The 26,754-nt window shown below is 53.1% G+C and overlaps 12 protein-coding genes across 12 annotated transcripts; 7 read left to right on the forward strand and 5 right to left on the reverse strand.

Annotated features, from left to right (window-relative positions):
- Positions 1 to 746: 746 nt before the first annotated feature.
- Positions 747 to 1,622, forward strand: QC764_306840 (uncharacterized protein; the record flags this gene model as incomplete). The annotated part of the gene is made up of 1 exon (XM_062945789.1): positions 747 to 1,622. One exon carries the CDS (start codon positions 747 to 749, stop codon positions 1,620 to 1,622), a length of 876 nt encoding a protein of 291 aa, XP_062801822.1.
- A 350-nt stretch (positions 1,623 to 1,972) lies between these two features.
- COX11 (Cytochrome c oxidase assembly protein cox11, mitochondrial) lies at positions 1,973 to 5,105 on the forward strand (the record flags this gene model as incomplete). Its single annotated transcript, XM_062945790.1, has 3 exons — positions 1,973 to 2,509; positions 2,563 to 3,898; positions 4,007 to 5,105. 2 exons carry the CDS (start codon positions 1,973 to 1,975, stop codon positions 3,046 to 3,048), a joined length of 1,023 nt encoding a protein of 340 aa, XP_062801823.1. The 3' UTR covers positions 3,049 to 3,898; positions 4,007 to 5,105.
- Positions 3,433 to 5,838, reverse strand: QC764_306860 (uncharacterized protein; the record flags this gene model as incomplete). The annotated part of the gene is made up of 1 exon (XM_062945791.1): positions 3,433 to 5,838. The coding sequence occupies one exon, from the start codon at positions 5,836 to 5,838 to the stop codon at positions 3,433 to 3,435; it is 2,406 nt and encodes an 801-aa protein (XP_062801824.1).
- Positions 5,839 to 6,046: 208 nt separating this feature from the next.
- On the forward strand, positions 6,047 to 7,162 carry QC764_306870 (uncharacterized protein). The gene is made up of 3 exons (XM_062945792.1): positions 6,047 to 6,189; positions 6,348 to 6,451; positions 6,507 to 7,162. The coding sequence occupies exons 1-3, from the start codon at positions 6,151 to 6,153 to the stop codon at positions 6,958 to 6,960; spliced, it is 597 nt and encodes a 198-aa protein (XP_062801825.1). The 5' UTR covers positions 6,047 to 6,150; the 3' UTR covers positions 6,961 to 7,162.
- Positions 7,163 to 7,476: 314 nt separating this feature from the next.
- PMT2 (Dolichyl-phosphate-mannose--protein mannosyltransferase 2) lies at positions 7,477 to 11,109 on the forward strand. The gene is made up of 6 exons (XM_062945793.1): positions 7,477 to 8,152; positions 8,291 to 8,421; positions 8,496 to 8,550; positions 8,610 to 9,867; positions 9,917 to 9,975; positions 10,031 to 11,109. Exons 1-6 carry the CDS (start codon positions 8,018 to 8,020, stop codon positions 10,616 to 10,618), a joined length of 2,226 nt encoding a protein of 741 aa, XP_062801826.1. The 5' UTR covers positions 7,477 to 8,017; the 3' UTR covers positions 10,619 to 11,109.
- A 786-nt stretch (positions 11,110 to 11,895) lies between these two features.
- QC764_306890 (uncharacterized protein) lies at positions 11,896 to 12,741 on the reverse strand (the record flags this gene model as incomplete). Its single annotated transcript, XM_062945794.1, has 1 exon — positions 11,896 to 12,741. One exon carries the CDS (start codon positions 12,739 to 12,741, stop codon positions 11,896 to 11,898), a length of 846 nt encoding a protein of 281 aa, XP_062801827.1.
- Positions 12,742 to 13,208: 467 nt separating this feature from the next.
- On the forward strand, positions 13,209 to 16,440 carry QC764_306900 (uncharacterized protein; the record flags this gene model as incomplete). The annotated part of the gene is made up of 2 exons (XM_062945795.1): positions 13,209 to 14,144; positions 14,213 to 16,440. Exons 1-2 carry the CDS (start codon positions 14,132 to 14,134, stop codon positions 16,438 to 16,440), a joined length of 2,241 nt encoding a protein of 746 aa, XP_062801828.1. The 5' UTR covers positions 13,209 to 14,131.
- An 895-nt stretch (positions 16,441 to 17,335) lies between these two features.
- On the forward strand, positions 17,336 to 18,364 carry WWM1 (WW domain-containing protein wwm1; the record flags this gene model as incomplete). The annotated part of the gene is given in 3 exon segments (XM_062945796.1): positions 17,336 to 17,424; positions 17,486 to 18,164; positions 18,179 to 18,364. The coding sequence occupies 3 exon segments, from the start codon at positions 17,336 to 17,338 to the stop codon at positions 18,362 to 18,364; spliced, it is 954 nt and encodes a 317-aa protein (XP_062801829.1).
- Positions 18,365 to 19,228: 864 nt separating this feature from the next.
- On the reverse strand, positions 19,229 to 20,295 carry QC764_306920 (uncharacterized protein; the record flags this gene model as incomplete). Its single annotated transcript, XM_062945797.1, has 2 exons — positions 19,490 to 20,295; positions 19,229 to 19,428 (listed from the first exon to the last, which is right to left on the reverse strand). Exons 1-2 carry the CDS (start codon positions 20,061 to 20,063, stop codon positions 19,229 to 19,231), a joined length of 774 nt encoding a protein of 257 aa, XP_062801830.1. The 5' UTR covers positions 20,064 to 20,295.
- A 71-nt stretch (positions 20,296 to 20,366) lies between these two features.
- On the reverse strand, positions 20,367 to 22,328 carry MET15 (Homocysteine/cysteine synthase). Its single transcript, XM_062945798.1, has 3 exons — positions 21,939 to 22,328; positions 21,817 to 21,871; positions 20,367 to 21,757 (listed from the first exon to the last, which is right to left on the reverse strand). The coding sequence occupies exons 1-3, from the start codon at positions 21,977 to 21,979 to the stop codon at positions 20,495 to 20,497; spliced, it is 1,359 nt and encodes a 452-aa protein (XP_062801831.1). The 5' UTR covers positions 21,980 to 22,328; the 3' UTR covers positions 20,367 to 20,494.
- A 998-nt stretch (positions 22,329 to 23,326) lies between these two features.
- QC764_306940 (uncharacterized protein) lies at positions 23,327 to 24,793 on the reverse strand. Its single transcript, XM_062945799.1, has 2 exons — positions 24,385 to 24,793; positions 23,327 to 24,308 (listed from the first exon to the last, which is right to left on the reverse strand). The coding sequence occupies exons 1-2, from the start codon at positions 24,467 to 24,469 to the stop codon at positions 23,884 to 23,886; spliced, it is 510 nt and encodes a 169-aa protein (XP_062801832.1). The 5' UTR covers positions 24,470 to 24,793; the 3' UTR covers positions 23,327 to 23,883.
- Positions 24,794 to 25,574: 781 nt separating this feature from the next.
- On the forward strand, positions 25,575 to 26,604 carry QC764_0054480 (uncharacterized protein; the record flags this gene model as incomplete). The annotated part of the gene is made up of 2 exons (XM_062940456.1): positions 25,575 to 26,195; positions 26,424 to 26,604. The coding sequence occupies exons 1-2, from the start codon at positions 26,068 to 26,070 to the stop codon at positions 26,602 to 26,604; spliced, it is 309 nt and encodes a 102-aa protein (XP_062801833.1). The 5' UTR covers positions 25,575 to 26,067.
- Positions 26,605 to 26,754: the final 150 nt, after the last annotated feature.

Below are 26,754 nucleotides of genomic sequence, written 5' to 3' on the forward strand. Positions count from 1 at the left end.
GACTGATCGAGGATCCAAAAGCTCATCGGCAGTCGGTAGTGGGTGGATCGCTTGCTAAAGGTGTGTGGGTCATGCTAACGTATGCCAAGAGCTGTCAGGTGGGGCTCTTTATTGGCCGGTCCTTTAAACGACAGTGACTGGGCGAGGCTGAACAGCACCAATCAACAAACTGTTGTGCCCACCATTGGAGGTGCTCTGGAGGGGAGGGGCCAATGTGTAAGAGATGTATAGTCGGGAGGGGTTACGATAATGGGGTGATGAGTTGATGGACGGACCGGAATGCGACAGCGTTGACAGTTGGATGACTACCAATGGCCATGGTGAAGTGGTATCAGACGACAAATGCAGCAACTGAGATGCAGCCGGACCTATTGCACCGGAGATGCTGAGTTTTCGTGACTGAGCTGCTTATTAACCTAAGTATCGTTGTCGGGGTTCTCGGAGGAGGGGCCGCAGTTCGAGAAATTTCTCGCTTTGGGCGCCTGGTCTCTGCTGTGCCTTGCTTTGGTCCCCTTGAGCTGCCGCTTTCCGTCGCCTTGACTTGTCCGGATCAGTCCAAGGTCCAAGACATCATCGACTTGTCTCCTGCGAAGAAATTGGTATAAGTTGTTCTCCCTCCCTTCGATTTCAGGGTACTACACCAGTCAACATCTCACAACCATTCCAAACGACTTGGGTATCTCTCGAATACCACAACAACATCATAACCCACCCCTTACCCACGAGGCAACAGACACCAAGTCAACATGTCCCAGATTATCCCACGCAACGACGCCTGGCGCACGCACCCGCCTCCGGGAAGCAACCAATACCTCAGCGACAATGGCTCCAACTGGCTCTTTGCCGTCGCCGCCCTCTTCGGTGTTACCACATTGGGCCTTTTCGCCCACAAGTTCAAGGCCCGCAACGGTGAACGCTTCTTCCACTACCTCTTCATCATCGCCGCCTTTGTCGGTCTCATCACCTACTATGCCCAGGCCTGCGATCTCGGCTGGGATGTGATCGCGCAGGCGAACCAGATCAACCGAAGCGGTCTCACCCGTCAAATCTTCTGGCCCAAGTATGTCTTCTGGGTTGTCGCCTTCCCCGCCGTCGTTATCGCTCTTGGTGTCCTCTCCGGTGTCTCCTGGGCCACCATCCTCTTTAACGTCTTCCTCACCTGGATCTGGCAGCTCAGCTACCTCGCCGCCGCCTACACTCCATCCAACTACAAGTGGGGCTTCTTCGCCTGGGGTCTCCTCGCTCATCTCTTCCTCCTCTACTCTACTTTGATCCACAGCCGCAGGAACGCCACCCATGTTGGCATCCGCAGTGACTACACCAAGCTTACCGGCTATGCCAACTTCCTCTGGCTCATCTATCCCATTGCCTGGGGTCTGTCTGATGGCGGTAATGTCATTGGTGTTACTGCCAGCTTCATATGGTTCGGTATCCTCGACTTGCTCCTCATCATCGGCTTCGCTGCTTTCACCATCGTCCTCTCCAGACGATGGGATTATGGCAGACTCAACATTGCCTTCACCCAGTATGGCCGTGTCCCTGTTCACGCTGGCAGCTTCCCCGAGAAGAACTCTCCCCATGCCAACGCTGCCGTTGCCCCCAGCACCCGCGCTGCTGTTTAAGCGATTGATGAATAGCAATGCATCATCAATGATGCTTGTTGGAGTGGTCACAGTCCCAACTTGAAGCGGAGGAAGGAATAGGTGACGGAAGCCACTCATTTACCCGAAGTTTATGTTTGTTGCTATCAATTCATGGGACAGGTCTGCATTTCAGAGATACCCAAAGTCACTCGCTAGTTGCGTTGGTCATGTAGGATAGAGTTGGATTGGCTTGGATTGGAGGAGGCGGTAATAATGTCTAATATACGGCAGACGTAATGGTATAATCAATGAACTATTTTGATGAACTATTTTGAGTCAAATGTCTTGAAACCAAGATCTCGTGTGGTGATCTCTACCTTATGTGAGCAATGTCCAAGACTCACGACGATGATGACGGTTTTATGGGCGAATGCCTTCTAAAACAACCCCGTGTAAGTCCCAAAAAGGAAGGAGCTATGACCACCACCCACCCATGCACTCCACTTTTGCGCAACCGCCAAGCCCGGAACACCCACAAGCTCCAAGCTCGCCTTGGTTTCGCAGCCATTCAATTGGGATTCTTTTTTGAGAAGTCCATCATCAGACGATCTTCCACACCTACCAACACCCACGGTCACCACCATTCGGTCACACCAAACATGAATTCAATACCAAGAATAACCCGGCGCCTAGCCGCCACTTCCCAGAAACGCTTCTTCACCCCCAACACCCCTCGACGAGCGAAACCCCAGCAACACCCACACTACCACCAACCCACCCCCTCCGGCTCCAAGTCCTCCAACCCAGAAATGGACAGGATACACCAGCTCTACCGCCAGCGGAACCGTTCAACCGCCTTTTACACCATCTCTGTGATCCTCGGCACAGTGGCCTTGAGTTATGGTTCAGTACCAATGTATAAAATGGTTCGTTCCCCCTCCCCTTTCCCCTTCCCCCTTTACTAAACTCCCCCCGTCAGATCTGTCAAACAACCGGCTGGGGCGGACAACCCGTCCGCGCCCACGGCGGCTCCTCCTCCTCCTCCTCCCCCGACGAAGACATAACCGCCAAACTCATCCCCATCACCACATCCCCCCGCATCCGCGTCTCCTTCTCCGCCTCGGTCTCCGACCTCCTAGACTGGAAATTCGTTCCACAACAGCGAGAAGTTCGGGTTTTACCGGGAGAGACAGCGCTGGCGTTTTATACCGCGACGAACAACTCTGACAAGGACATCATCGGGGTGGCGACCTACTCTGTCACACCAGCACAGGTGGCGCCCTACTTTAGCAAGATTCAGTGCTTCTGTTTTGAGGAGCAGAGGCTCCAGGCCGGGGAGACGGTGGACATGCCGGTTTTCTTTTACTTGGATCCGGATCTGCTAAATGATCTCAACATGAGAGGGGTGGAGAGCGTGGTGTTGAATTATACTTTTTTCAAGGCTAGGTATGATGATCAGAAGTGAAAAAACTCGCCTTCTCAAAGAGGGAAGAGTCGCCATTGGGGTGATGGAGGAGTGGCGTTTGAGAAAGGAGTAACGTCACGGGAAAGAAATGAAAGAAAGAGGGTGTAAGATAGGGTGTGAGATATTATTGTTATCAGGTTCAAAGGTATCATCATAGGTGGGGGCTACATAAAAACATTTCCCCGACCAGAAGGCAGGAAAATTCCTGGTCGGTTGGCATACAGGAGCGTGGGCGGCACAAACTATGAGATCTCATCTTTTTTGTATATATACATACACGTTACACGTACACTTATATTCTACAAGAGGTGAAAACCGAAATCTGACAACATTATCTGTACAACTTTTCCTCTGACAAACCTAACGTGGCCCCCCACCACCACCTCACCTCCCCTCACTCTTAGCCCCCTTCTTCACCCCCTTCATGCTCCTCCTCGGCCTGCTGAGCTTCGCCTCCTTGCTCTTGAGCTCCTTGTTCACCAACCAGGCGTTCAGCGGGGGGCGATAGCCGATGAATTTCCCTTCGGGGGAGTAGACGTCAATGACAGGCCAGTTTGGTTCCGTCTCTGCAGTGGTGTCTTGTTCTTCTTCTTGTTGTTGTTGTCTCTGGTCAAATTCATCTTCCCAGTCATTTTGACTTTCTTCTCTTGGTGGAGAGGGCTTCTCATCCCACGCGGCCCAGAGATCGTCCCTCAACTGCTCGTCAGACATCCTCTCGTGTCTGGGGGTGTAAACCGGTTTAGGCTTGTGTTTCTCCTTTTTCGATTCCTTTTCCCGAGAGAGGGAGTTGACCGGTTCGGGCCGGAGGTCAAGCGTTGGGGTGGTGGTGGTTGCGTCCGTTGCCAGAGAGGTGAGCATGTGGAATGGGTCCGAGGAGGGGGGTTTGGCGTATACTGGCTTTGGGGCAGAGGTGTCGAATAACTTTCTCGTGCGGACTTGAACAGCTAATTCTACCCAGCCGACGCCTTCAATGAGGATATCGATGCCCAAAACGCGGTAGGGGAGTTGATCGACCTTGAGACCGACGGCTTCTTTCCTTGTCAAGGGTCCAGTACGGGCTTTGGTGATGTCGTATCTTAACTGGAACGCTCCCGCATGCTTGATCTTCTTGCCCGTCCCAGGGAGGGCAATGTTGCCTACTTTTGGTGCGTTCGGGTCTTGGGTTTGCGTTGCGATGGCCTTCTCGGTGGAGGTGAGATGCGGGTCGATGGGGGTGAAGGCGTATGCCAGAAAAACAAGCTCTTCGTCTGGGGCGACGTTGCGGGGTGTGATGCGGATGAAGCCGCCGATGAGCAAGGACTGACCGGGTTTGATGGTTTGCTGTTCTGGAACAATGCGTTGTTTCATGACGAGAGATGTGCGGCATTCAGGGCGGACGAAGAGTTCGATGTCGCCTCTCGACAGGCCGGGGAGATCGATCAGCTCGCCTTTGCCAGATCCAAAGGGAATCCTGATGGGGGAGGCGGTCGTGCCAGGGAGGGAAGAAACGATGGGCATGGCTGGGTAGGCGGTCTCTTCTTGCGGAGGGGGTAAGAGGTCGGAGGTCGTGTGGAGACTGAGGCCGGGGAGGAGGGTGTTGCGCGCTTCTTCATCCTCGGGGTTTTCAGTAAAAGAAAGTGGCTCGGCTGTCCTCTTTGCGAAGACATTAACGGGGGCAATCTTCTTCTTGTTGAGCAGCACCGCGGTAGCCTCTGACATGCGGTTCTTGGGAAAGACTGCTTCAAAGAGCTGCGATTTTCCAACGTTGACTTTGCCAACCATCCAGCATGCGCCGCCACGCTTCCAGACATCTTCCTTGAGCTCCTTGGTCCACCATCCTCGCTTGGCGCTGACGCAGTGGACGTTTCCTAGTCGGACACGTTGACCAACCCTTCCCAGGGCGTCACGGAGGGTCTCTCGAATATAAGGCATCATGGAGTCGACCATTTCCTTCTTGGGCGCCAAAAGATCGGAGCGAGTGACGATAAAGCTCATCTCAATTAACCTGCCACGCTTATACTTGTGTTGCCCTCCTCTTCGGTTCTGCGTACGTAGGGTGATGTCCAGAATGCTGTGGAGCCTGGGCAGGAGAGACATTGGGAAGTCGGCGGCGTCAATGATATGGTAGATATGGTTGTATTTGTATGGTGATTCTTCGATGGTCTCCTGGATAGACTCCAGAGTCGGGTGGTAAATGGAGTTGCCCGTAGAATTGTGAACCAGATTATGGCAGCGATCGCACAGCGGTGGACTTTCAATCTTCTGCAGTTCGCGTTTGCTTGGGGGCTGTCGTTCCTGGGGTAGAAGTGATTTGAGATCGATGCCCGCTTGTGCCAGCGCGTCAAGGTCCAGCCCACTCAATGCATCTTTGATAATATCATTCTGTTCCAATTTGTCCGGTTTGGTTGTTTTATCTAGTCCCAAATATTGTCTGATGCTCTTCCGTGACATATCATAGTAGCCAGCTTCGTCGGGGACGGCGGTTTGCGACAGGGCACCGCAGCCATGGCATTGAGGCGGTAGTTTCTTTTTGGTTGCAACTTCGAGGCTCGTGATTTCTTCTGGCGCATCCGAAGTATGATCGAAGCCACTTGACTGCTCGTGGAGTCTTCGGAGTTGTCGGAACTGACATGGCGCATTCTGACGATGGTGTGGGATGGAAGGTCGAGAGTGAGGGGCATTTGCGACAGTCGATAGCGATCGAAAGGCGGGGCATAGGTAGAGAGGCACTGAGGTCGGGGTGAGATGCTCGGCATTAAACACGCTTCCCAGCCATCTTGAAGACGCATTCCGGGCCGGCCGAATATGCATGATTGAAAAATATCGGTTTGACAGATCTGACGTTGAAGAACTGGCAGCCTTTGACTTTGCGCAACCCGCATCTTCATCCAAAATTTCTGGACCCAGGAACTTTTTGGCAAGGGTTGCGGCCGGCAACCCGGGCTTGGCATCAATAACAGAGCTCCCGGCAGGCAAAAGCGGTGAGCTCGGTTCCTGAAAATTATTACGGGGTCGCTCAGTAGCTTGAAGGTGATGCTGCCCGCGCGATAGCCATCATCGTCGAATACCCCCGCCTATCACATCCCGCCTGTTTCGAGCCTAGTCACTCGAGACATCTTCACCATGGTCGGCGTAATAAGGAGATTACACAAGCTCAAGGCTGTAAGTGTTACTGTGTGCTGAATGAAAGAATTGCTGGACTAATTCGATTTCTCTGTTACAGAAGGTTCATCTGCCCCCCAGACCCCTCGTCGACTAACCACTGCGCCGATGGTAGACAGCCTACTGCCCAGGGTACAACTTGCTAACGATATTCATAGCTCCTTGACATCAGGTGCGGGCCGGGGGCTGCCATCTTCCCCAGCGATGTGACCAGGATACACCTCGAGTTTGCCTATGGTCTGGCAGGACACTTGGGACCAAGGTACGGCAAATATGGCTACGAGCATAGGGGAAGATATTGACGAGTCTTTTCTTAGGAAATTTTGGAACACAAATCTCCCACGACTGAAATTCTGGAACCCCGCTATTCCGATGATTGTCAACCGAACAACAGACGTAACTGGGCCAGCGGTATTGAGTGTCTACTTCCGCGAGCCGGGCTCGATATTGCAGGAATTGCAGACGCCTAGTTCATCTTTCCACGGGTTCGCCAAGGCCCCACAACCAGCCGAGGGCGAGCGTGTCCTTACGATTGATATGAAGAACCTGCCGTCCGAGAAAATTCTCGACGAGCTCATCAGCAAGAGTGGCGCGGTTCCAGTAAGACCAACACCGCAAGACGAGGCCGACTTGGCCGAACTCAGGGACTTGGAGCGCACGGGAGAGATCGACCGGGAAAGAGTAAAGAGGAAGACGGATGCTGAGAAGAGGGAGAAGAGGCTCATTGCCCAGGCGCAGTCTGAGGCTGCCGCTATCAGGGCTGCGCTATAAGCAGCTTGTTGGTGGTGTTGGGGACAGTTGGTTGAGCGTCACTCTGGGTTCGGAAAGAGCCCGGAGCTTGTATATCATCATATGTAAAGCATTACCCAAAAGAACATAAGATTCCACAATGTTTCTGGGCTTTATCTGGGATACTGGAAGTTTTACATGGCAAAGGGCATGGAATTCATGAGTTTCCTATTCTCCGATACCCAACTAAGATGTTTCCTCGAGGGAGCTCCGAGCGCGCCACTTATCAAAGATCTGTCCAGACGGTTGACATGTGAGCCGCAAATCACATTTCTGCAATGTTCGTTTCGTGTAAGGGATCGAGTAATTGCTGGTGCTACGGCAAGGGGATGAAGTGCCTTACCCACATCCATATATACTTTCAGGAGCAACCCTAGGGTGAGGTTATCCTTGAGATGCCAATACGCGAGCAATATATCTCATCTGCATTACCGATAAACACAAGGCTAAACCCTGAAAGAGGAATTGATTGAAAGGCTTGGACTCAACATAGGGTACCATTAATCAAGATGTTGGTTGACAGGCTCGTGTGCGACGGCTTACAGGGCGCTGGTACGAGGGAGGACCCCTGCAGCCCACACACTATTTCTGGGGAACAGGGGGGCCAGGGGGCTTCGCGCCAAGCCCAACCTGGAAGTGGTGCTCTCGTTCGACGGGGAAAAAAGGCCACGACTGCCTTGGGGGAGCATCATCCCTTTTTCCCTTTCAGCTGAAGCTCTTCAAGCTCGACTTCACTTGCGCGAGAGCTGCACGCTTTCTTCTTCATCGCCTGCCATCAAGTGTCTCCATTTCTTTTTGGGGGACACTTTCTGTTGGGTGCTTTCTTCAACCAATCTAGGTACTGGACGGGACCAAACCTTGTTCCAGCACGCACTTTATTCTTTTTTCGACACGCTCGTTTTAGCCATTTTATGATTTGCATCTCCATATCAAGACAACCACCAACACCGAGGCCCGTCCGCAACCACCCTGAATATCAACACCACCATAAACCCAATTCCTATCAACGAAGCCGAATTGATTAGTCCCCTTCGCCATCATGGCCGCCGTCAACGACAGAGGCCCTGTCGTCACTGGCGCTGATCTGGGCGATGCCCGAAGGCGTAACGTCCCAGGCACTCCCCAGACAGTTGCCGTCGTCCCAGAGCCTGATGATAAGAAGAAGGTCAGGAAGGTAAGCACCAATTGCCTCTATCTACAGTTTCTCGGGTATCCGTATCATCACTGGCAATAGGATGCGCCGCCAAGGCATTGGGCAGCTTGCGCCAGATCGTCTCCTTGTGGCCATGTGCTAACAGCTTGTGTTTGATAGGAACCGTCCTTCCTCGAGATCCTGGACCAATGGGAGTGGATCATTGCCCCCATCGTATTCACCGCGCTCGCCTTCTTCACACGTCTCTACAAGATCGGTCTTTCCAACATCGTTACATGGGACGAAGCCCAGTTAGTAGACCCCCCGTTATCTCGTCGTTGTCTTGTCGTTGCAACGGTGCCGCTAACCTGACGGCCTGCGACAGTTTCGGAAAGTTCGGTAGCCACTACCTCAAACGCGAGTTCTACTTCGATGTCCATGTATGTTCTCCCGAGTATTACAACAGCCAGAGCCTTTGCTAACCGGGCTGTCTTGCTAGCCCCCCGCTGGCAAGCTTCTCGTCGGTCTGAGCGGATATCTTGCCGGTTACAATGGGTCCTTCGAGTTCAAGTCGGGAGAGACCTATCCTCCTGAGCTCAACTACACTTTTATGCGCCAGTTCAACGCCTTTTGGGGTGCCATTTGCGTCCCCCTCGCCTACTGGACTGCCAAGGAGCTCAAGCTCCGCCGCAATGCTGTCTGGCTCGTCACTCTCATGGTCCTCTGCGAGAACTCATACACCACCATCTCCCGGTTTATCCTCCTCGATTCTATGCTCCTGTTCGGTACCGTTGCCACGACACTCTGCTGGGCCAAGTTTCATGGCCAGCGCAAGAACAGCTTCGAGCCCGAGTGGTTCTTTTGGCTGTTCATGACTGGTCTTAGCATTGGTTTCGTTACCAGTGTCAAGCTGGTGGGACTCTTCGTCACTGCTCTGGTTGGGCTTTACACCATTGAGGATCTCTGGAACAAGTTTGGCGACACCAAGATGCCAATCTCCACCCTCGCCGCCCACGTCGGAACTCGCGTCGTTGGTCTCATCATCCTGCCCTTCCTTGTTTACCTTCTCAGCTTCGCCATCCACTTTGCGGTTCTCACCAATAGCGGTCCTGGCGATGCCCAGATGTCTTCACTTTTCCAGGCCAACTTGAGGGGGACTGAGGTCGGCAGGAACAGCCCATTGGAAGTGGCCATCGGTTCCAAGGTTACCATCAAAAATATGGGCTATGGTGGGGGTCTCCTCCACAGTCACGTTCAGACCTACCCCGAGGGCTCTGGCCAGCAACAGGTTACCTGCTACCACCACAAGGATGCCAACAATGACTGGTTCTTCTACCCCAACCGCCGCGATGCCGATTACGATGCCGCTGCCGAACCCCGTTTCATTGCCGACGGCCAGACCATTCGTCTCCTTCACTCCCAGACCGGCCGCAACCTCCACTCTCACCAAATCGCTGCTCCCATCACCAAGGCCGACTGGGAAGTTTCCAGCTACGGCAACATCACTGTTGGCGACGAGAAGGACCACTGGAAGATTGAGGTTGTCAGTGATGCTGCCTCCAGGGACCGCTCCAAGATCCGCACTCTTACCACCGCTTTCCGGTTAAAGCACGAGGTTTTGGGCTGCTATCTCCGCGCTGGCAATGTCAACTTGCCCCAGTGGGGTTTCAAGCAGATTGAGGTTACCTGCACCAAGGACAACAAGCCTCGCGACACCTACACCCACTGGAACATTGAGTCTCACATTAACGAGAAGCGTAAGTCAGGATTATGAAGTATGACAAGACCCTTACTAACTGTCGATAGTCCCTCCTGGAGACCCTGGCCAGTACAGGTCGCCCTTCTTTAAGGACTTCGTGCACCTGGTAAGTGACTGAAAACCGGCCGCTGAATCTCGATGACGCATGCTAACTCTGCTAGAACGTTGCCATGATGACCTCCAACAACGCCCTTGTGCCCGATCCCGATAAGCAGGACGACTTGGCTTCTCAGTGGTGGCAATGGCCCATTCTGCACGTTGGTCTCAGGATGTGCGGCTGGGACGACAAGATCGTCAAGTACTTCCTTCTCGGCAACCCCCTCGTCTATTGGGGCTCGACTGCCGGGCTCGGTGTCTTTGGTCTTTTGACCGTCTGGTACATCCTCCGCTGGCAGAGAGGGTACAGGGAGCTTTCCCAGTTCGACATTGACCAGATCCACTACGCCGGCATCTACCCCGTCATTGGCTGGTTCCTCCACTACTTGCCCTTCGTCATCATGGCTCGTGTCACCTACGTCCACCATTACTACCCAGCCTTGTACTTCGCCATCCTCACTTTCGGCTTCCTCACCGACTGGTTCACCCGCAACCAGAAGAAGATTGTTCAGTACGCCACTTATGCCGTGCTCGACGCGACGGTCATTGGGCTGTACATTTACTTTATTCCCATCTGCTGGGGCATGACTGGTCCCAACAGGCAGTACGGCTACATGAAGTGGTTTGACACGTGGAGGATGTCGGATGCTTAAATTCTACCACCAAGGGGATTAGGAAGATGCAAAGGGGGAAATAAAAGGGATATGTGGAAACATGTGTTGTTGAAATGTTTCTTGTGTTGCTGTAAGATGTTTTCGAGGCGTGTGTGGAATGGTTGATGGCGCGTTTGGTGTTGTGTGCATACCTCCTGTTTTCTTGATCGACACAAATGGTTCATCTATCTATCTGGCTTGGGCGCAACAAAATCTGGAAGGGCGTCTGGGTGTGATAGGTAGGGCTGTTGTGTAAAGGGAGGGGGAAGGTGTGCGGCGTTATAAAAGGGAGAGGACACCAAAACGGCGAAGGGAAAAACATTCATCGGGGCTCTATGAGAGCTCTCTGTCTCGTCATCACTATCTCTAGACATTAAAACTCTAATGTTTTGTTTTTGTTGTTTGTTTTTCTTTTGTTTTTGAGGTGGGGAGGGGAAGGGGAGGGAGAGGTTAGATAGATGAATGTGGATGTCTGTCGAACTCGTGTGCCTGGCTGCTCTGAACAAAACTTGCAATGTGAGATGCCGTATGGCTCTCTAACTTCAACAGCCCTCGACCATTCACGGTTGTCAGAAGCCAAGTTGCTAGGTAAGCAGACTGGCTTGCTCCTTGACCTGGGTCAAATCATCACAGTATAGTCAAGTCGAAATGTCCATTAGTCAATAAAGGAAACTTTGACATACGTCCTCCCTTCCAAACAGACCCAATGATTCAGCCCCCTAAAGAAGGACAGTAAACCACCCAGACCACTGCAAATGACCTCGAGTAAGCATAACTCAGATGAACGAGATTCGTGCCGCGAATCGCAGTAGATATACTCCCAAATATATCTTTTTGCAACCCGTCACACCTAGCCCCTCCGAAATCTATCACTCAGTGGGTTTCCATCCTCGGAAGGGGGCTGACCCCCTAGGAGCTTCGACAGTCGAAACCCTCAGTCACTCAAAACGCTTCAACGCTGTAAATGCAGAAACCTAGTTACAATTGCTCTCCCTTGTCCAGTTTGTTTAATCAAGTAAAATGATGAATAAATAAAAAGGTGAGGGGGTATCATCTAATCTCTCCCTATGCTTTGATGTGTGTGTGTGTGTGTGTGTGTGTGTGTGTGTCTTTTGGACCCTTGTGTATCTTTTTGCTCCGGTGACTTGCCTTGCTTGCTCTCGACAACAACATACCCTGATCCCTTTTGCAACTCAACCCCCAGCATTACTATTACAGATCGTCCTGCCCCTGCTCCCCCATAGTAACTCGCCCTCACCCCCAACCAGACTCATTACTCAACAGCACCCGCCCGAGCTCTTATTCGCACTGTTCGTCAACCTCACCGGCTTGCCCCCCGAGCTCCCTGGCGGCCCCCCAAAGTTCGGTCCCTTCACGCCTGACCTCCTGTCATTCAAGTCGTATTTCCCCTGTTGAATGTTCCCAAAAATCTTTTCGGCTACTCTCATAAAGGCCTTTTCTACTCCCTCCCCGCTCTTTGCGCTAGTTTCGACGTATTCAAGCACGCCATTCCTACGGGCCCACTCCTCCGCTTCTTGCCGTGAGACCTCGCGCTTGTTCTGCCCTCCCTCTGCTTCTGGCGAGGCCAGATCGGCCTTGTTACCCACGAGAACAACGACGATGTCGGGCTCGGCGATCTGGCGGAGGTCGTTGAGCCAGTCGGTGACGTGCGTAAAGGTGGACTTGCGGGTGAGATCGAAGACCAAGAGCGCACCGGATGCGCCGCGAAAGTAGGATCTCGTGACGGACTTGTACGTTTCTTGTCCGGCAGTGTCCCAGAGGGAAAGCTTCATGTGCTTTTGGGAGGCAGCAGCGGCTGCTTCGGACTGGGGGGTAGGGACTGTTGGGGGTTTTGGGAGGCCGGCTGGGGGCTTGCCGTTGGCAGGTTTTGGGGAAGACGGAGTGGACGGTATTGGGGTTGAGGTAGAGCACTCTTCTGTGGTGGTGGAATAAGGGGGACCGACGGGGACGATGCGGGAGCCAAACTCCACGCCGATGGTTACGTCATGATGGGTAACGAAGCGGCCTTCGCAGAGACGTATGGTCAGGGAGGATTTACCACAGCCTGAGTCGCCTATGCATACTAGCTTTGCGATATAGTCCCAGGCGGGTTGGGAAGTCATGAGGGTTGGTGGGGAGGGGGGGATTTGACGGGAGCGAGGACGGAGTAGGAGGAGGGAGGAGGCGAGGGTTGGGACTTGGGAGAGAGAGGGAGGACGGATGTGTTTCTCGGGGTTGGTTTTGTGTCTTGTGTGTGTGTGTGTGTTGCGATGGAGAACCTGCGGGCTATCGACAAAATTGAGAGGCTATTAGCGCTCGTCGGCGTGGATCAGGCGAGTTGATGCACGTCGTTCCGTTAGGACTTGGCGGACAGGGGACTTGGTCTCTGGGTGATCAAGAGATATTATCCGTGGCAAAGGGTGTCGTACAGATGTCGGGCTTGCTGGTGTCGGGCAGTGGTACGTTTTGGGCTGGCTACTGGTTGAATGGCTGGTTGGTCGTGTGATGTGAGAAGAGAAAAGCGGTTTGGCAGTTGACAGTTGACAGCTCCTGATGTTTGAGGGAAGGGTTGAAGCTTGGGTGGTAAGCTCGCTCCCATGTTCCACTTGTCCACGGGTGGATCAGCATCCAGCTGATGTGCGTTGCAGCAGGTGATGGGGCCTGGCCAGCCGTTATCAGTGACGCAAGATGCCGATAACACTCCCCTCCAGTTGCAGATGCATTATGGCGGTCTGGCTGAACGATGTGACTGCGTCATGGGACACTGTGCCGGTATGCCTTCTTTCATCTGGCCGTAGGACTGCATAGCTGCAACAAAGAGAGAGATAACAGCATTCTTTACTTACCGGTATATCTAAGCTGCTTTGTGTTGCTGTCCTGGACCTCTGACTCAAGAGCTCTCTTGTTCGGTGGGTAAGCTAATATGTAAGTAGTGAGGACTTCCCCACATAGGATCAGCAGCCTACGTGGGATAGTTGCATAATCGCAAGGTGCTTTGAGCCTAGCGAGTGTCAGAAAAGGTGCATGGGGACTTGCAGCACCTGGTCATCGGCCGCCAGTCACGTCCATCGCCTGCGTCGGTTGCGTCTTGCGTGGTGAGCACTGCCGGGCACAGTGCACTGGTTGCCTGCCCTTCCACGCCTTCTCAAGCGACAGCTGTTTTGACTTTTGCACAACAACCGTCTCTTACTTCTTCTCTGGGAGGCAGCAGCAAACCTTACCGTATCTTCGGAAACATCTCCTCTCCCCGGAAACTAGACCTTTCAAAGACACCGGAGTCGTACTGATTTGAGGAACTATACTGTCCCGTCTCGAGTCATCATCATTACATATCTCTGAGGTGCCCGACATACTGCTCCCATCCACGCACTATTAGCCAGCCGCCCTGCCCGATCCTACCCCCTCTCCTCGTTCTATTTCCCCTCTGGACCACTCAGCAACTGCCAATACTCGATCGAGTGTGTCTGCGAGGAAACAAACGCCCTCTCTGGAGGGTGACGGGAGTTTATCGACATGTTCTCTGAATGTAAGTTTGCCTGGGGTCAGCCGCTGCTGCTCTCGTGTCTCACGGACACCAGCTTATGCCGTTTCCAGATGCCTCTAAATTCCTTGCGCAGTCGCAGTCGAGGTTCTCCAACTTTGCCGGCCAGCCAGATAACGCCGACAGGCCATCACGGCCGTCCGGATGGCAGAATAGAGGCGCGCGATTCGGGGGACGTTCCTATCTCGGTCGGGGCGGCGGTGGGAACCCGTATCAAACCAGCAACTCCCGGTTCGGTAGTATGGCAGCCTTCGGTTCGAGGTACAATCAGGACGCCCCGTTGTTCCAACCCCCACTAGATCACGATGAGGAAGACGAAGAAGAGAGAGATCGAGAGGCCGCAGACATTTATGCTTTGCAACAATCACGCCGTGTTCTCGCCGCCGGCCGACTCGAAGAAAGCACCGAAACAGATCACGATGGGAGCCGCGCTTCGATAGAGCAAAGCCAGGAGTATGAAGGATCTGGGTCTCTTGGGGAACGTCTCCGAGGCATCCGGAGTAGCTGGAACGGCCCCAAGAAGTACAAGAGGGCGACCATGGAAGAGGAGCCACCAACAGAACGGCCGGAGCCGAGGAAGCACATACGCGAAATATCGAGGGATAGCACGGATACCAAAGGGATGGAAGATGTTGGTCTAGAATCAACCATCGCCTACAGCGAACCACCAGCAGACTTGATGATGGAGGACAGTACCCCTCCGGCCTTCCAAAAGTTCAGGTCGCCTGGCGGTCCGTCGCGCCCGCTGCTTAGGAGAGGTTCTGATGAGGATTCGGAGCTTGGACTGCGACCGCCCAGCTCAGTCGGGACAGAAGTTAATGCCACTGCGCTGCCGCCGGCATCGGATGGAGAAATGTTTCGACACGACGCCTTCTTTGCCTGGATCTACCTGATCGCCCAAGCATCCCTGTTTGCTACCTTTGTCCTAATCTTCATGCATACAAGTGGTAACAAGGCATCTGGAGACACTATCTACACCACGCTAAAGGCATCTTTCCATCTGCTGGCTGTCGACACTTTGGTGGCCATCATAGTCTCCATGGTATGGTTGGCGGCGCTGCGGTCGTTCGTCCGACCGCTTGTTATCCTGGTGTTGGTGGCGGTGCCAATAATCCTCTTATCGTTTTCGCTGTATCCGTTCATTTCGAGTTATCAGGAGACTGGTGGCAGTTCACGATTCCAGGATACAGTCATGAGATGGGCAGCGACGATCCCTGGTATATGGGCACTGATATGGGTATACATGGTTTGGAAAGGCCGCGAATCTATTCAGTCTGCTATGAGCATTCTCGATTTCTCGAGCCGCATCCTGACGGCGAATTCAGCTCTTATTTTAGTTGGCATGGGCTGCCTTGCTGCTGTGGTGCTCTGGACGTGGACTTGGCTTTTCATGTTCACTAGAGTATTTCTCGGTGGAAGCTTCTCCAGCAAGCTCGCCAGGTTCATCATCAGCGCTTCGACTTGGTGGCTGGGGGCGTACTTTATACTCATGTACCTCTGGACGCTGTCGATCATCTCCGCGGTTCAGCGGAGCACAACAGCGGCGACGGTGTCGCAGTGGTATTTCCATCGGAATGCGGTTCCAGCTCCATCTAGTAGGGACGTTGTTTCCGCTGCCCTGAGCCATGCCATGACCACCATCTTCGGAACCATCAGCTTGTCGACGTTGCTAGCTCTTGCGATTCGCCTACCCCTACTGGTTTTGCCGCGGAGACTGGCTCATATCCTGACCATGTTTGTCTACTCGTTCATTCCGACCCCGATCGCGGCGTTGACGAACCCGTTGACCTTGACATATGCGGCCATCCACTCGCAACCGCTGTCGATTTCGGCCAGGGGTCTGTCATCGATGGAATTCCTGGCACCCCAACGGCCTACCACTACTCTCACACCTGCCGCGTTGCCCAAGCATAACAGGCATTCGCCTCTTCTTCCCTACCGGCTTGCGAAGCTGATCCTTCACGCCACGCGCTTCATGATGGCCATTGCGCTGGGATTTGCGGGGTGGGTCATGACTGCGAAGCAACTCGAAATCGAAAGGCAGGGCAAGGTGGGCATCCGGGGAAGCGCCTATGCGTATGTGGTTGGGTTAATCGCCAGCTTCATAGGCTGGGGCATTTTGGGAGCCATGGAGGGCATTCTCAGCGGCATTGTTGATGGCGTAGTGGTCTGCTATGGCAGCGAGAAGAGAATGTTGACCGGAGCGGGAGGATACTGCATGGAGGCGGCGAACCTGTTTGGGGATAGAAGGGGACAGGGTGACAGAGAGTCTATCTATTAGAGAGAAATTTGTTTTTGGAACTTTTTGGTTTTGTTTTTATATGCTCAAGCGCGGCGTTGTTGTGGATTATCATTATTATGGAACACACACATTAGGAATGGGATGAAAGAATGATTGGTTTAAGTTTTCTTGTTTATTTTATAGTGGTAGGGATTACCGGGAGTCGAGAGTATTGCATGGACTGGTGTCCGGTAGAACGGAGACGGGGTTGTATAGGGGTTGACTCTAACTTGAAGAGCAGCATCGTTATAGTGAACAGGATTACCTGTGTCGTTACAAACTAGAATTGAATCATGATATTCTATTTTGTTACTGCCGCACGCTGCGGGGCTGTGTAGGTCTGGGCAGGAGGGAGAATGCGACTCACTCTCTATGGAATCAGATGGACAGCCATCTCATGTCACACGTCCGGAGCACGATGCCAGGGCGCCTTCCCGTCCCGGATCGAACCAAGAAGGGGGCTGTGCAAATGGTCGGGTGAAGTCGAAAGTCCGCCGTTCGTCTTTTGCCCCTCACTGAGCAGCTCTCCCTCCAACATCATCATACGCCACACTTGACTACGTATGCTTGTCGGCCAGGAGTAAAAAAGGTGCCTCCTCTTATCAAGCATCTGTTATAAAAGGGTATGTACATGAATTCTGTTGTTATTCTCGTGTTCTCTTGCTCAGTTTTCGAAATATTTTTCTCTTACATTGACCAAACTTCCCTCTCTTATCGATTGCCCCTCTTTCGTCATCATAGCTCGCTCTTGATCACTGTGCCCCGCCATTTCCCCTGACAAGACAGATCTTGCCACTTACACCAAAGTAGTCGCGAAAAAGATATCCTAGAAATCGGCATTTTCAGCATTTCATTTTGGCGTTCAACAATCAGCTTGCTATTATCCCACAAAAACATGGCCGACTTTGACGCTCCCACCGGCCCCCCCCCGCCCAAGGTGCCAGAAGGCTGGGTCGCGCGCTGGAACGACCAGTACAAGGAATGGTTAGTAGCTTCTTCCCCTTTTCCCCCCCTCTACCCAATCCCCATTAATAACATTTGTTAGGTTCTACGTAAACACCTACACCAAAAAGTCCCAATGGGAAAAACCCACCGAGCCGGCCATCCCGCCCCGCGATGACGCTCCTGCCGGTCCGCCCCCGAGTTACACCGCCGGGGATGTTAAACCTGTTGTTGTTTCTGATGCAAAGGTCAATCCTTACGATAATACCAACCAGTCGACCACGGGCGGTGCGTCCGGATCTGGGACCCATCAAACCGAAAGCGAAGACGAACGCCTGGCTAGGCAGCTACAGGCGGAGGAGGACGCTAGGGCGCGGTCTCATGGGGGTACTACAACGCCGCAGCAGAGCTTTCCGGGACAGCTCCCGCCTAGACCGGATAATCTTGAGAAGGGGAAGAGTTTCTTGGGGAAGTTGTTTGGGGGAAGAAGGGGGGCGGTGGTAGTCATGGGTCCGGGGGACATTGGGTGGGTTGGGGGGTTGATGGCTAATCGCCCTGGGAGTCACAGTCAGTATCCGGGGGTTATGGAGGGCCGGCGCCGCCTCCTCAGGGGGCTTATGGTGGTGGTGGTTATCCTCCTCAGGGAGTGTACGGCGGTTATCCTCCTCAGCAGGGGTATGGAGGTTACCCTCCTCAACAGGGTTATCCACAGCAGGGTTATGGGGGTTATCCTCCTCAGGGGGGGTATGGGGGTTATCCTCAGCAGGGCTATGGTGCTCACGGTAGGCCCGCGAAGAGCGGTCCTGGGATGGGGATGATGGCTGGTGGTGCGGCGTTGGGTGTGGGTGCTGGATTGCTTGGTGGTGCGTTGGTTGCGGATGCGATACATGACAATCAGCAGGAGGCTTATCAGGAGGGGTATCAGGATGGGGCGGAGGGGGATTTTGGTGGGGGGGATGATTTTGGGGGTGGTGATTTCTAGATTGGCTTCTAGAGTTGTGGTGGTGTGAAGAAGAGTTGGTTGATTGGTTGTTTTCTTGTTGTCTCTATTACCCCTCTGTGTTTTTCTTTGCTGTGTCTGTTGTTTTCTGTGAACCTATGATTGGGATGGCTTAGCATGGTGTCTACGAAGAGTTGCAGATGGTGTTTGTATATACATGTTATGAATAAATGAGACCAGACTGTTATGCTCTCGGGTCAACGTATGTCTGCTATTGTGTTGCGCAACTCTGGCTGCTATAACAAACAATGTGAGTTATGGAACGCCATTATGAGCTGAGACTACGGAATGTGTATAGTCAGTTACACGTAGTTGACTAGCAGAACCGTGATGTTTTGTTTTGGTTGTGATGACTTCATATTCCAAATACGGTATCATCCTGAGTCCGAAGAGAAGGGGACCGAGGGCTGGGAGACGTCCGAGATCAACAGAGGATATGAGGCTTGGGTTGTTGCCTTTGCTATTATTACCGCCACAATAACAAGAAGGGGCGGTGGTGGTAGTGTAGCTACTAGTTCCGAGGTAGTAGATGAATGTGTGGTAAAACTGTCACCGGCTTCACCTTCTTCGTCTTTACCTTAGAAGTCAGGCAAAGGTTGCTGGCTCCTTTCGGGAAGATCTTATTCTCCAGTGTTTGCTACTGTGGCCCTGACAATGAACAGCAAGATACCACAAGTGTCTCTCATTGTATATGTGGACCATTCTAACCAAAAAACACCCAACCCATGCAAATACATTTGCCCCCTCTTCTTCCCTTTTGCTTCCCACGCTTTATACAACTTTCTATACATATACCATATCCACCACCCCATCCCTGCCCTTCCCAACTCCCCCCCTCCCCCCCATTCACCTGTTTTTCTTCTTCCCCCCACCACCATTCCCCCCCTTATTATCCTCCTTACCCCCACCGCTCCCAGCCAAGAAAGCAGCCATATCAAAATTCCCCATCCCCCCTCCTCCCTGCTGCCCGCTCGCCGCCCCCATTAGCGCATTCATCGGGTTGCTCTTTTGCTGCTCCTCCCACTCGGCGCGCATTTCCGGATCCACTATCATTCATCACATTAGCAATCTACCCCACCCCTGTTTTTTCCTCATCAAGAAACCTACTATTCTCAATCAACTTTGGCATCCCAAAAAACAACCCCATCGAAACCAAACTCAGGAGGATAATCGGGTTCTTGAAGATGCTCAGCACCGAAAACGAACTCCTCTCCATGAAATAGCTCTTTTGGCCGGCCATCCTCGCCACAACCACCATCCCCGATTTCCCGTCCGACACCTCAGTAGAGACCTTCTCCCCTTTGTTTCCCCAGTCGTTGCCCCTAAACGTCTCCCATGCTTCAATCTTGATGGGTGATTGTTCTGACGGGTCCGAGGAGGAGGAGGAGGAGGAAATGTCCACTCTGAGGGGAAGAAACGCGTGGGTGAGGCAGTGGATGTCTAGCAGGTAAGAGCCGGGGGTGACGTTGTGGAAGTGGAAGTTGGATTTGTCCGACAATGGGGCGGAGTGGTGTTTGGTTAGGGAGTTGAGGGTCGCGTGTGTTTGGGGAAGGAGAGCGGCCGGGTTGGGGAGGGGGGCCGAGGGGGGGATGTGGACTGTTAGGGAGGTTTGAAGAGGGGGGTTGTTGTGGGTGAGGGCGGTGGCTGCTCCCAGGAGGGAGAGGAGGGTTGGTATTCTCATCGTTGGGGGTCGTGGCAAAATGTCGTTTGGATGGCTCGAAGGTTTGTGTATTCGGTATGGAACTCGACACTGGTTAAACGGGCGCGCGCGTGTTTGGGTGGTGGTTGACCGTTGATGCGCTTTGAGTGGAGGTTAGACAAGATTCTGTTGTCAAGTTCCCTTGCGGAGCGGCAGCTACCCAGGTCCAAGTGACGAAACGCGGCTTCCAGGTGGGCAGTGTGGGGTCTGATTGGCTGTTTCAGGGCTGGGGGCCCCTGCTGTAAACGACATCTTTCAGCCTTGGGCTGCTTGCTCTTTGCATGGGTTGGATCACAGAGCTCGCAACATTCAAGATGGTATAATGGGTTGAAAGTTGAATTCTTTCTTTTATTTATCATCCAAAAAAAAAAAAAAAAAAAACGCTCGCTTAGGTATTACATCTCATAAATCATTTAAACTTCAGTTGGCGCAGCATCAGTCTTGGTCCGATCGGCCACCTCTGTCTCGTCACCCTTTGTCGTCGAAGCCTCAGCAGTCTTGAACGCCTGCTCAAAGTCGGCAACGATGTCCTCAATGTGCTCAGTACCGACCGACACACGGATGAGATCCTCAGACACACCCGAGCTGATCTTCTCCTCGTCGGTGAGCTGCTCGTGAGTGGTGGTCCATGGGTGAATGGCAAGGGTCTTGGAGTCGCCAACGTTGGCAAGGTTGGAGATGAGCTTGAAGCTGTCGACAATCTGACTGCCAGCAGCACCGCCACCTTTGACACCGAAGCTCAAGACACCGCCGAAACCGCGCTTGAGGTACTTCTTAGCCAACTCGTGAGATGGGTGGCTCTCAAGACCGGGGTACGACACCCAGGCCACATATGGGCTGGCCTCGAGGTAACGAGCGAGGGTGAGGGCGTTGGAAGCGTGCCTCTCGGCACGGAGGGAGAGAGTCTCGATACCGAGGAGGAGCTGCTGGGCACCGAAGGGGTTGAGGCAGGCACCGAGGTCGCGGAGGAGCTCGACTCTAACTCTAATAGCATAGGTGATGGCACCGAAGGTCTCCCAGAACTTGAGCCCGTGATAACCCTCGGAGGGCTCAACCATCTGGGGGAAGCGCTTGCCGTGCTTGCCCCAGTCGAACTTGCCGGCATCGACGATGACGCCACCGATGGTAGTACCGTGACCACCAATCCACTTGGTGGCAGAGTGGACGACGATATCAGCACCGTGCTCGATGGGGCGGACGAAGTAACCGCCGGCGCCGAAGGTGTTGTCGACAACCACGGGGATACCGTGCTCGTGGGCAATGTTGGCAATCTTCTCGAAGTCGGGGACGTTGTAGCGGGGGTTGCCAATGCTCTCAATGTAGACGGCCTTGGTCTTGTCGTCAATGACAGCGGCGAAATCCTCGGGCTTGTCTCCCGTGACGAATTTGGTGGTGATGCCGAAGCGCTGAAAGAGGACCTTGAACTGGTTGTAGGTACCGCCGTAGAGATTGGAGGTGGAAACGATGTTGTCACCGGAGTGAGCAAGAGCGGCAATGGCCATAAACTGAGCGGCCATGCCGGAGGAGGCGGCAACGGCCGCAACACCACCCTCGAGGGCGGCGATTCTCTTCTCGAACACATCGATGGTGGGGTTCATGATTCTGGAGTAGATGTTGCCAAACTCCTTGAGGCCGAAGAGGCGGGCACCGTGAGCCGAGTCATTGAAAACGTAGCTCTGTTGTACTTGTTAGCCATCTCCACCTTCTTGAGGTAGGTATATGAGTCGTTTCTCACGCTGGTGGCATAAATGGGGACGGCACGGGAGTTGGTGGCAGGGTCAGGCTCCTGGCTATAGCATTCGCACTCTGGTCAGCATGGTCCTCTCTCTCAAAAGTAGATTCAACGGTAGCACATACCCCGCATGGAGCTGGAGGGTCTCGAATCTCTGCTCAGACATGATGACTGTGGTGTTGGTTGAAGTAGGAAACGGGGTATCAACGGGGTATCAGAAAAGACACAAGTAAAAGAAAAACACCCTTCAAACACGAGGCTGAGGCTCGAGACAGGGACGAAGGTCGAAGTATGGAGGGGACAGGAACAATGAGTTCAAGGGGCGGCGAGGACGGGAACAGGAGGCCTTTTTACATTTTTCACTTCTGGGGGTCCCCGCCTGTGACAACCCACCCACGTTCTCGGAATGATCGTCACACGTCCCAACACACAGCAACAAGCCAGGGCCCCGTTTACCTCACACCACAGCAAGGCTGGCCCAGGATGCATTTCCATTACCTGGGCTACGAATTGGCATGTTTTTCCCGCGTGGTGACGGGCTTGCAGTTTACAGGAGTGGGTGTACTTTGCATGCCACTTTGGGAAAGGGAGGGGGTGAATGTCCAAAGCACGCAATCGCGCCATCGACTCATGGCGTGGGGCAGCAAGTCACGTTTTGGGAGCTGCGATGCGCTGTGTACGAGCCTGATCACCCAACAATGGAGACTGCTTCTTCGGTTGTCAGTCGAGGATGAGAAGGGCATCCATTCTTATTCGCATCAAGGCCCGTCATTGTATTGCTTCAAGACGTGTTTTGTTACTTGAGCTTCTACTCTCTTGCCCATCAAGGTTGTCGACGATAAGGCCGATAGTCGGAGGTTGCCCCACCATCAACCTTTTGCAAGTCGCCAAGTGTAGGTACATGCTGCAGGAGTAGGAGATTGTGACAGATGCTAGCCGAATCTCATAGACCACCGGATTGGGTTTGGAGATGGGATGAGGTGATATTCAAGTGGACTTACACGAGAGGATCAAGGCGGGGTAGCTTTCTCCAACAAGGGGTTGAGAGTTAAGCTGGCCGATCACTTGCTGCATTTCGACTGGCTGCATTTCGATTTCGAGGTACATGGCGAACAATGAATGGTGAATGTGAGACAGAACAATGCAGTGAGGCAAACTCGCAATGGGAACCCCAAGTGACACCAGGCGCCTGCTGCTGTGGTGGCTCTGTTTCTCGACAGGAAGTCAAATGGAATCCAGAGGGGATCAAAGCTGGGACGGTCAAGAAGAGAATAAATAGAGGTCCGAAGTGAGGCATAACATGGCGGCTGAGAGAACCACCCAGATCTGGTAACCATGAGACTGGGAAGATGGGTTCAGAAGAGCGACCCCCACATGAGTGATCCATGTCTCATCCCATCCCATCCCATCCACATGCGAGACCTCAGGTAAGAAATTAGGTAATGTATGGGGACTTTATATCGGAGCAAGACTTTTCCTGTCATGTGGCAATGAAGGAGCGTTTACCCATGAAGAGCATTCGAAGGCAAAGTTCATACATAACATCTTTGTTGGTATTGTCATCAACAGCTCCCAGGATTGTCATCTTTCCCAAAACCAGCCACCCAGAAACACTACCCTCATAAAGCGCCAGCTCAAAAAAGAAACGTTATAAGATAAAAATGTGACCGACTCTAGCCAGCCGTCAAGGCTGGAGCAGCCAACATCGACAAGAACAGAATCTAAGCAAAAGGAAACCATCATATCATACCTATCCAAACCATCGCCCGCCCGAGCCATGTCCTGTTGTCCGTAATAAACCTTCCCCGCCAGGGCCGAATCCTTCTCGCATTCCAGATCCGAGCACCGAACCTCTGGTAATTCCGAGCAGCCACCACTCCCACCACCACGGAGCGCATAGAACTGTGCCGCATTCCCGCCAGCCCCTGAGAAGCCACCATCGCGAAGGAGCCACGAAAATCAACGGCCCGGTCGATCCCCCAGGAATCCTCCCGCATCCCCAGAAAACTGGCTGGTCTTTGATCAACCTCCACCGGCACGACAGCTTCTAACCTCAGTCTTTCCAACATTTTAAGCCTCCTCCTTGTTGGTAACAGGAACCTCCACCGCCGCCGGCTCCTTCCTCTTCCAACTCATCAACCCCCCCTTCTTCACCACCTCCCTCGCCATAATCACCCCCGACCCAGTCCACACCAGCCACGCCGCCGCAGCAAACGCAACGTCAGCCTGCGCACTTTGGCAGACGCTCCCCCGACAAAACAGCAGTTTGCTCAGGAAAACCGCCAGCCCGACAAACCCGGCGAACCAAAAGAGCACGTTTGACAGTTCCACCCCCAAAGCGATGTAGTTACTGGCGGCCGTCTTGGGGGCGACGAAGCGAGGGATGAGGAACTCGAGAGCGAGGATGGAGAGGAGGGAGTAGAGGGAGGCGAAGAAGAGGAAGTTGATGGAGGAGGGGGAGGAGATTACTGTTGTTGTGTTGTACCAGTGGGCGACTGTGGAAAAAGGTTAGTTTCAGGGTGATAGATATAGGAGAGAGAGTTGATTTGGGAGGTAAGGAGGGGCGAGTACCGTATGATGAGAGAGCAAGGACTATGAGAGCAAAGACGCCTTGGATGGCCCGGAGGGGGAGGATGACTGTCTTAAAGAGGGCCATGGTTGTGAGTTTTGACGTTTTGATCTCGTATTCGTGATGGCTTGATTTTGATAAGATGTGAATGTTTCGATTTCGGAGAATTCAAAAAACAAAAAAAAAAAAAAAAAAAAAAGCAGTTGCTGGCCTGCTTGCGTATCGAAGAGAAGGATGAATGTATCAAAGGAGTGACGAAATGAAGAGAAAGAAAATGTCTAGGATAGACTGGATAACAACACCGCAGATGTCTGATGGAAGGAAAAATGAAAAAGAATAGCAAGAGGAATCATAAGAATCAAGCAGTCTTGACTTTTGTCCAAGTCAATGAGTGAAGTGACATTATCCAAGCCGTCAACGACCCCCCTGAAACGCAAATCATCAAGCATTTTCATTCATGCTAGATGGGGGGGGGGTTCGTAGCTACTGGGCGCGCGAGGCCACCCAATGGTAGATGGTACCATTGTTTAAAACAAGGCTGTGAAGTAGTGTTGAAGTTGCCCTTCAAGACCGGCTAGGGGTGACTCCGTGACGGGAATATCCACCCTGATCGCTGCGTTGGTGGTGACGAAGTGGGCATAGGGGTTTTATCTGGAACATGAAACGGGATGACAGGAGACGGGCTATAAGAAGGGATGGGTCCCGCCTCTTGTTGTCTGAATTTGAGGTGCCGGTTTTTCTTGCCTTTTTTCAAGATCTGTCTTTCGAGTTTTCTCGCTCAGGTCCCCAAGAAAAATGCAATTGGATATCTCGAAAATCGCTGGACAAGCAGAGTAAGATGGCAGGTGTCTGTCGACAGTTGTTTGGCTTGCTTGAGCTTGAGATGAGAGGTGGAACTTCACACAAAAGCGACTCACACAAGCTGCTGGGTTGGTTTCCATCTCAGAAGGTCCGTCATATAGAATCTTCGGGTCATCTCCAACTGCGATGTTGAGCCCCATTATCAAGAATCAAGGAGGATGTTTCATCTGATGGCTTGATGCTCTTGGATGTCTTGGCGGTTTCGAGTTGTTCAGTTTGAACTTGATGGCTCGTGCGTGATGCCAAGACCAAAACATCAATGTGGGGCATCTGAATCGCGGGGTGAGGCTGGGCGTTTTCATGGCTCCCAAAGGCGACTAGGTTGTCCCAGCTCGCCCGAGTTCCATCCCAGCCGAGGTCGATGGCTGTCCGAGGCTTTTTGAACGTCTGCCATCCTGACGTCGACAACCGCCAGTCCCAACCGTCGGTAACTGTTCGATTTAGTTTGTTTCCGAAGGCCTGTTTCTGGATAGCAGTAACCGTCCTCCCGGCGCAACGTCCAACGTCGTGAGCCTCTCCAAACGCTCGCACGCTGTTCCTGACCCCCACCCCCGCAGTTACAAAGTCTGGAGTGGATATCGACATTGCCAGCCACGGGTGCTTTCTTTGTTGACTTCACTTGCTGGTGGGCTTTTTCAGTAAAACGAAATGCTTGCTTCTCCGCACCCCGCATTCTCAAAAGATGGGATCCCCCGCGTGTCATCTGTCTTGTCTGGGGAAATCTCCCTCTGCGCATGTGATGGCCGTACCGGGAAAGGGCCTCCGCGCATCTTCGTGGGAGGTCGTGGAATTTGTCGCTTGGCGAAGCCTTGGATGTCGGCCCCATGTTCCAATCCGGTGTCCCGTTGCCAGTTGCGGATTCCACGGCCAAAAGCATTGGGGAACAACCACCATTTGGCGCCACAGGTCCACTGTTGTCGCTGGACAAGCCGAGGCTGACCTCTGCGACGAGGTACCCAACCCCTAACAGAGTCGTCAACGGCCATGCTGATATTGGGCCTCCGACATAGAGTTGAAGCGTGCAGAGTTGACAGTAGTGTTTACAAGACATAGAGAAACAAGCTCAACTTTGAGGGACAGCTTTTAGCCCACGGTTTCACATCAAGGCGCATCTGCAAACCAAGACTCATGATGGCGTAGCAGGTCTCTCATGTCCAGTCGCAACGCGCTGATTTGGCAGCCCGGACAACCCGGTTAGCTCCCACCCCCCTGTCGCACTCGGCTCAAGACCAACTTGGACGAGACACATGCTGCCGAGCGCCGACCCTGTTGACGAAAAGGAGACCATCTCCCCGTCAGCTTGTGGCTTTTTTGGGCCGCTTCTGCTCAAAACCATTCCTCCATCCTCCAACGACCGGTGACGCCAACCTCCCCCTAGCTGCCACTTGTGTGTTTTGACGAATTGCTGTTTCTTGTCTTTGTTCGTGCGGGTCACATCTACTAGACGCCGTTCGACCTTCCCCTCCTTCAACCACCGGTACGAATAACGACGCTCGTTTTGAGTTTCGCCG

Source organism: Podospora pseudoanserina, chromosome 3, assembly GCF_035222485.1.
Source record: "Podospora pseudoanserina strain CBS 124.78 chromosome 3, whole genome shotgun sequence".
Lineage (NCBI taxonomy): Eukaryota > Fungi > Ascomycota > Sordariomycetes > Sordariales > Podosporaceae > Podospora > Podospora pseudoanserina.

Bases quoted from the DNA above. Each gene is read 5' to 3' on its own strand.
- QC764_306870 (XM_062945792.1), top strand. From the start codon at position 6,151: ATGGTCGGCGTAATAAGGAGATTACACAAGCTCAAGGCT. The intron at 6,190-6,347 runs GTAAGTGTTACT...CGATATTCATAG, and splicing joins GATTACACAAGCTCAAGGCT to CTCCTTGACATCAGGTGCGG. The intron at 6,452-6,506 runs GTACGGCAAATA...GTCTTTTCTTAG, and splicing joins GCAGGACACTTGGGACCAAG to GAAATTTTGGAACACAAATC.
- PMT2 (XM_062945793.1), top strand. From the start codon at position 8,018: ATGGCCGCCGTCAACGACAGAGGCCCTGTCGTCACTGGCGCTGATCTG. The intron at 9,868-9,916 runs GTAAGTCAGGAT...AACTGTCGATAG, and splicing joins GTCTCACATTAACGAGAAGC to TCCCTCCTGGAGACCCTGGC. The intron at 9,976-10,030 runs GTAAGTGACTGA...TAACTCTGCTAG, and splicing joins TTAAGGACTTCGTGCACCTG to AACGTTGCCATGATGACCTC.
- MET15 (XM_062945798.1), bottom strand. From the start codon at position 21,979: ATGTCTGAGCAGAGATTCGAGACCCTCCAGCTCCATGCGGG. The intron at 21,872-21,938 runs GTATGTGCTACC...CGAATGCTATAG, and splicing joins ACCCTCCAGCTCCATGCGGG to CCAGGAGCCTGACCCTGCCA. The intron at 21,758-21,816 runs GTGAGAAACGAC...CAAGTACAACAG, and splicing joins TCCCCATTTATGCCACCAGC to AGCTACGTTTTCAATGACTC.
- QC764_306940 (XM_062945799.1), bottom strand. From the start codon at position 24,469: ATGGCCCTCTTTAAGACAGTCATCCTCCCCCTCCGGGCCATCCAAGGC. The intron at 24,309-24,384 runs GTACTCGCCCCT...CTTTTTCCACAG, and splicing joins CCTTGCTCTCTCATCATACG to TCGCCCACTGGTACAACACA.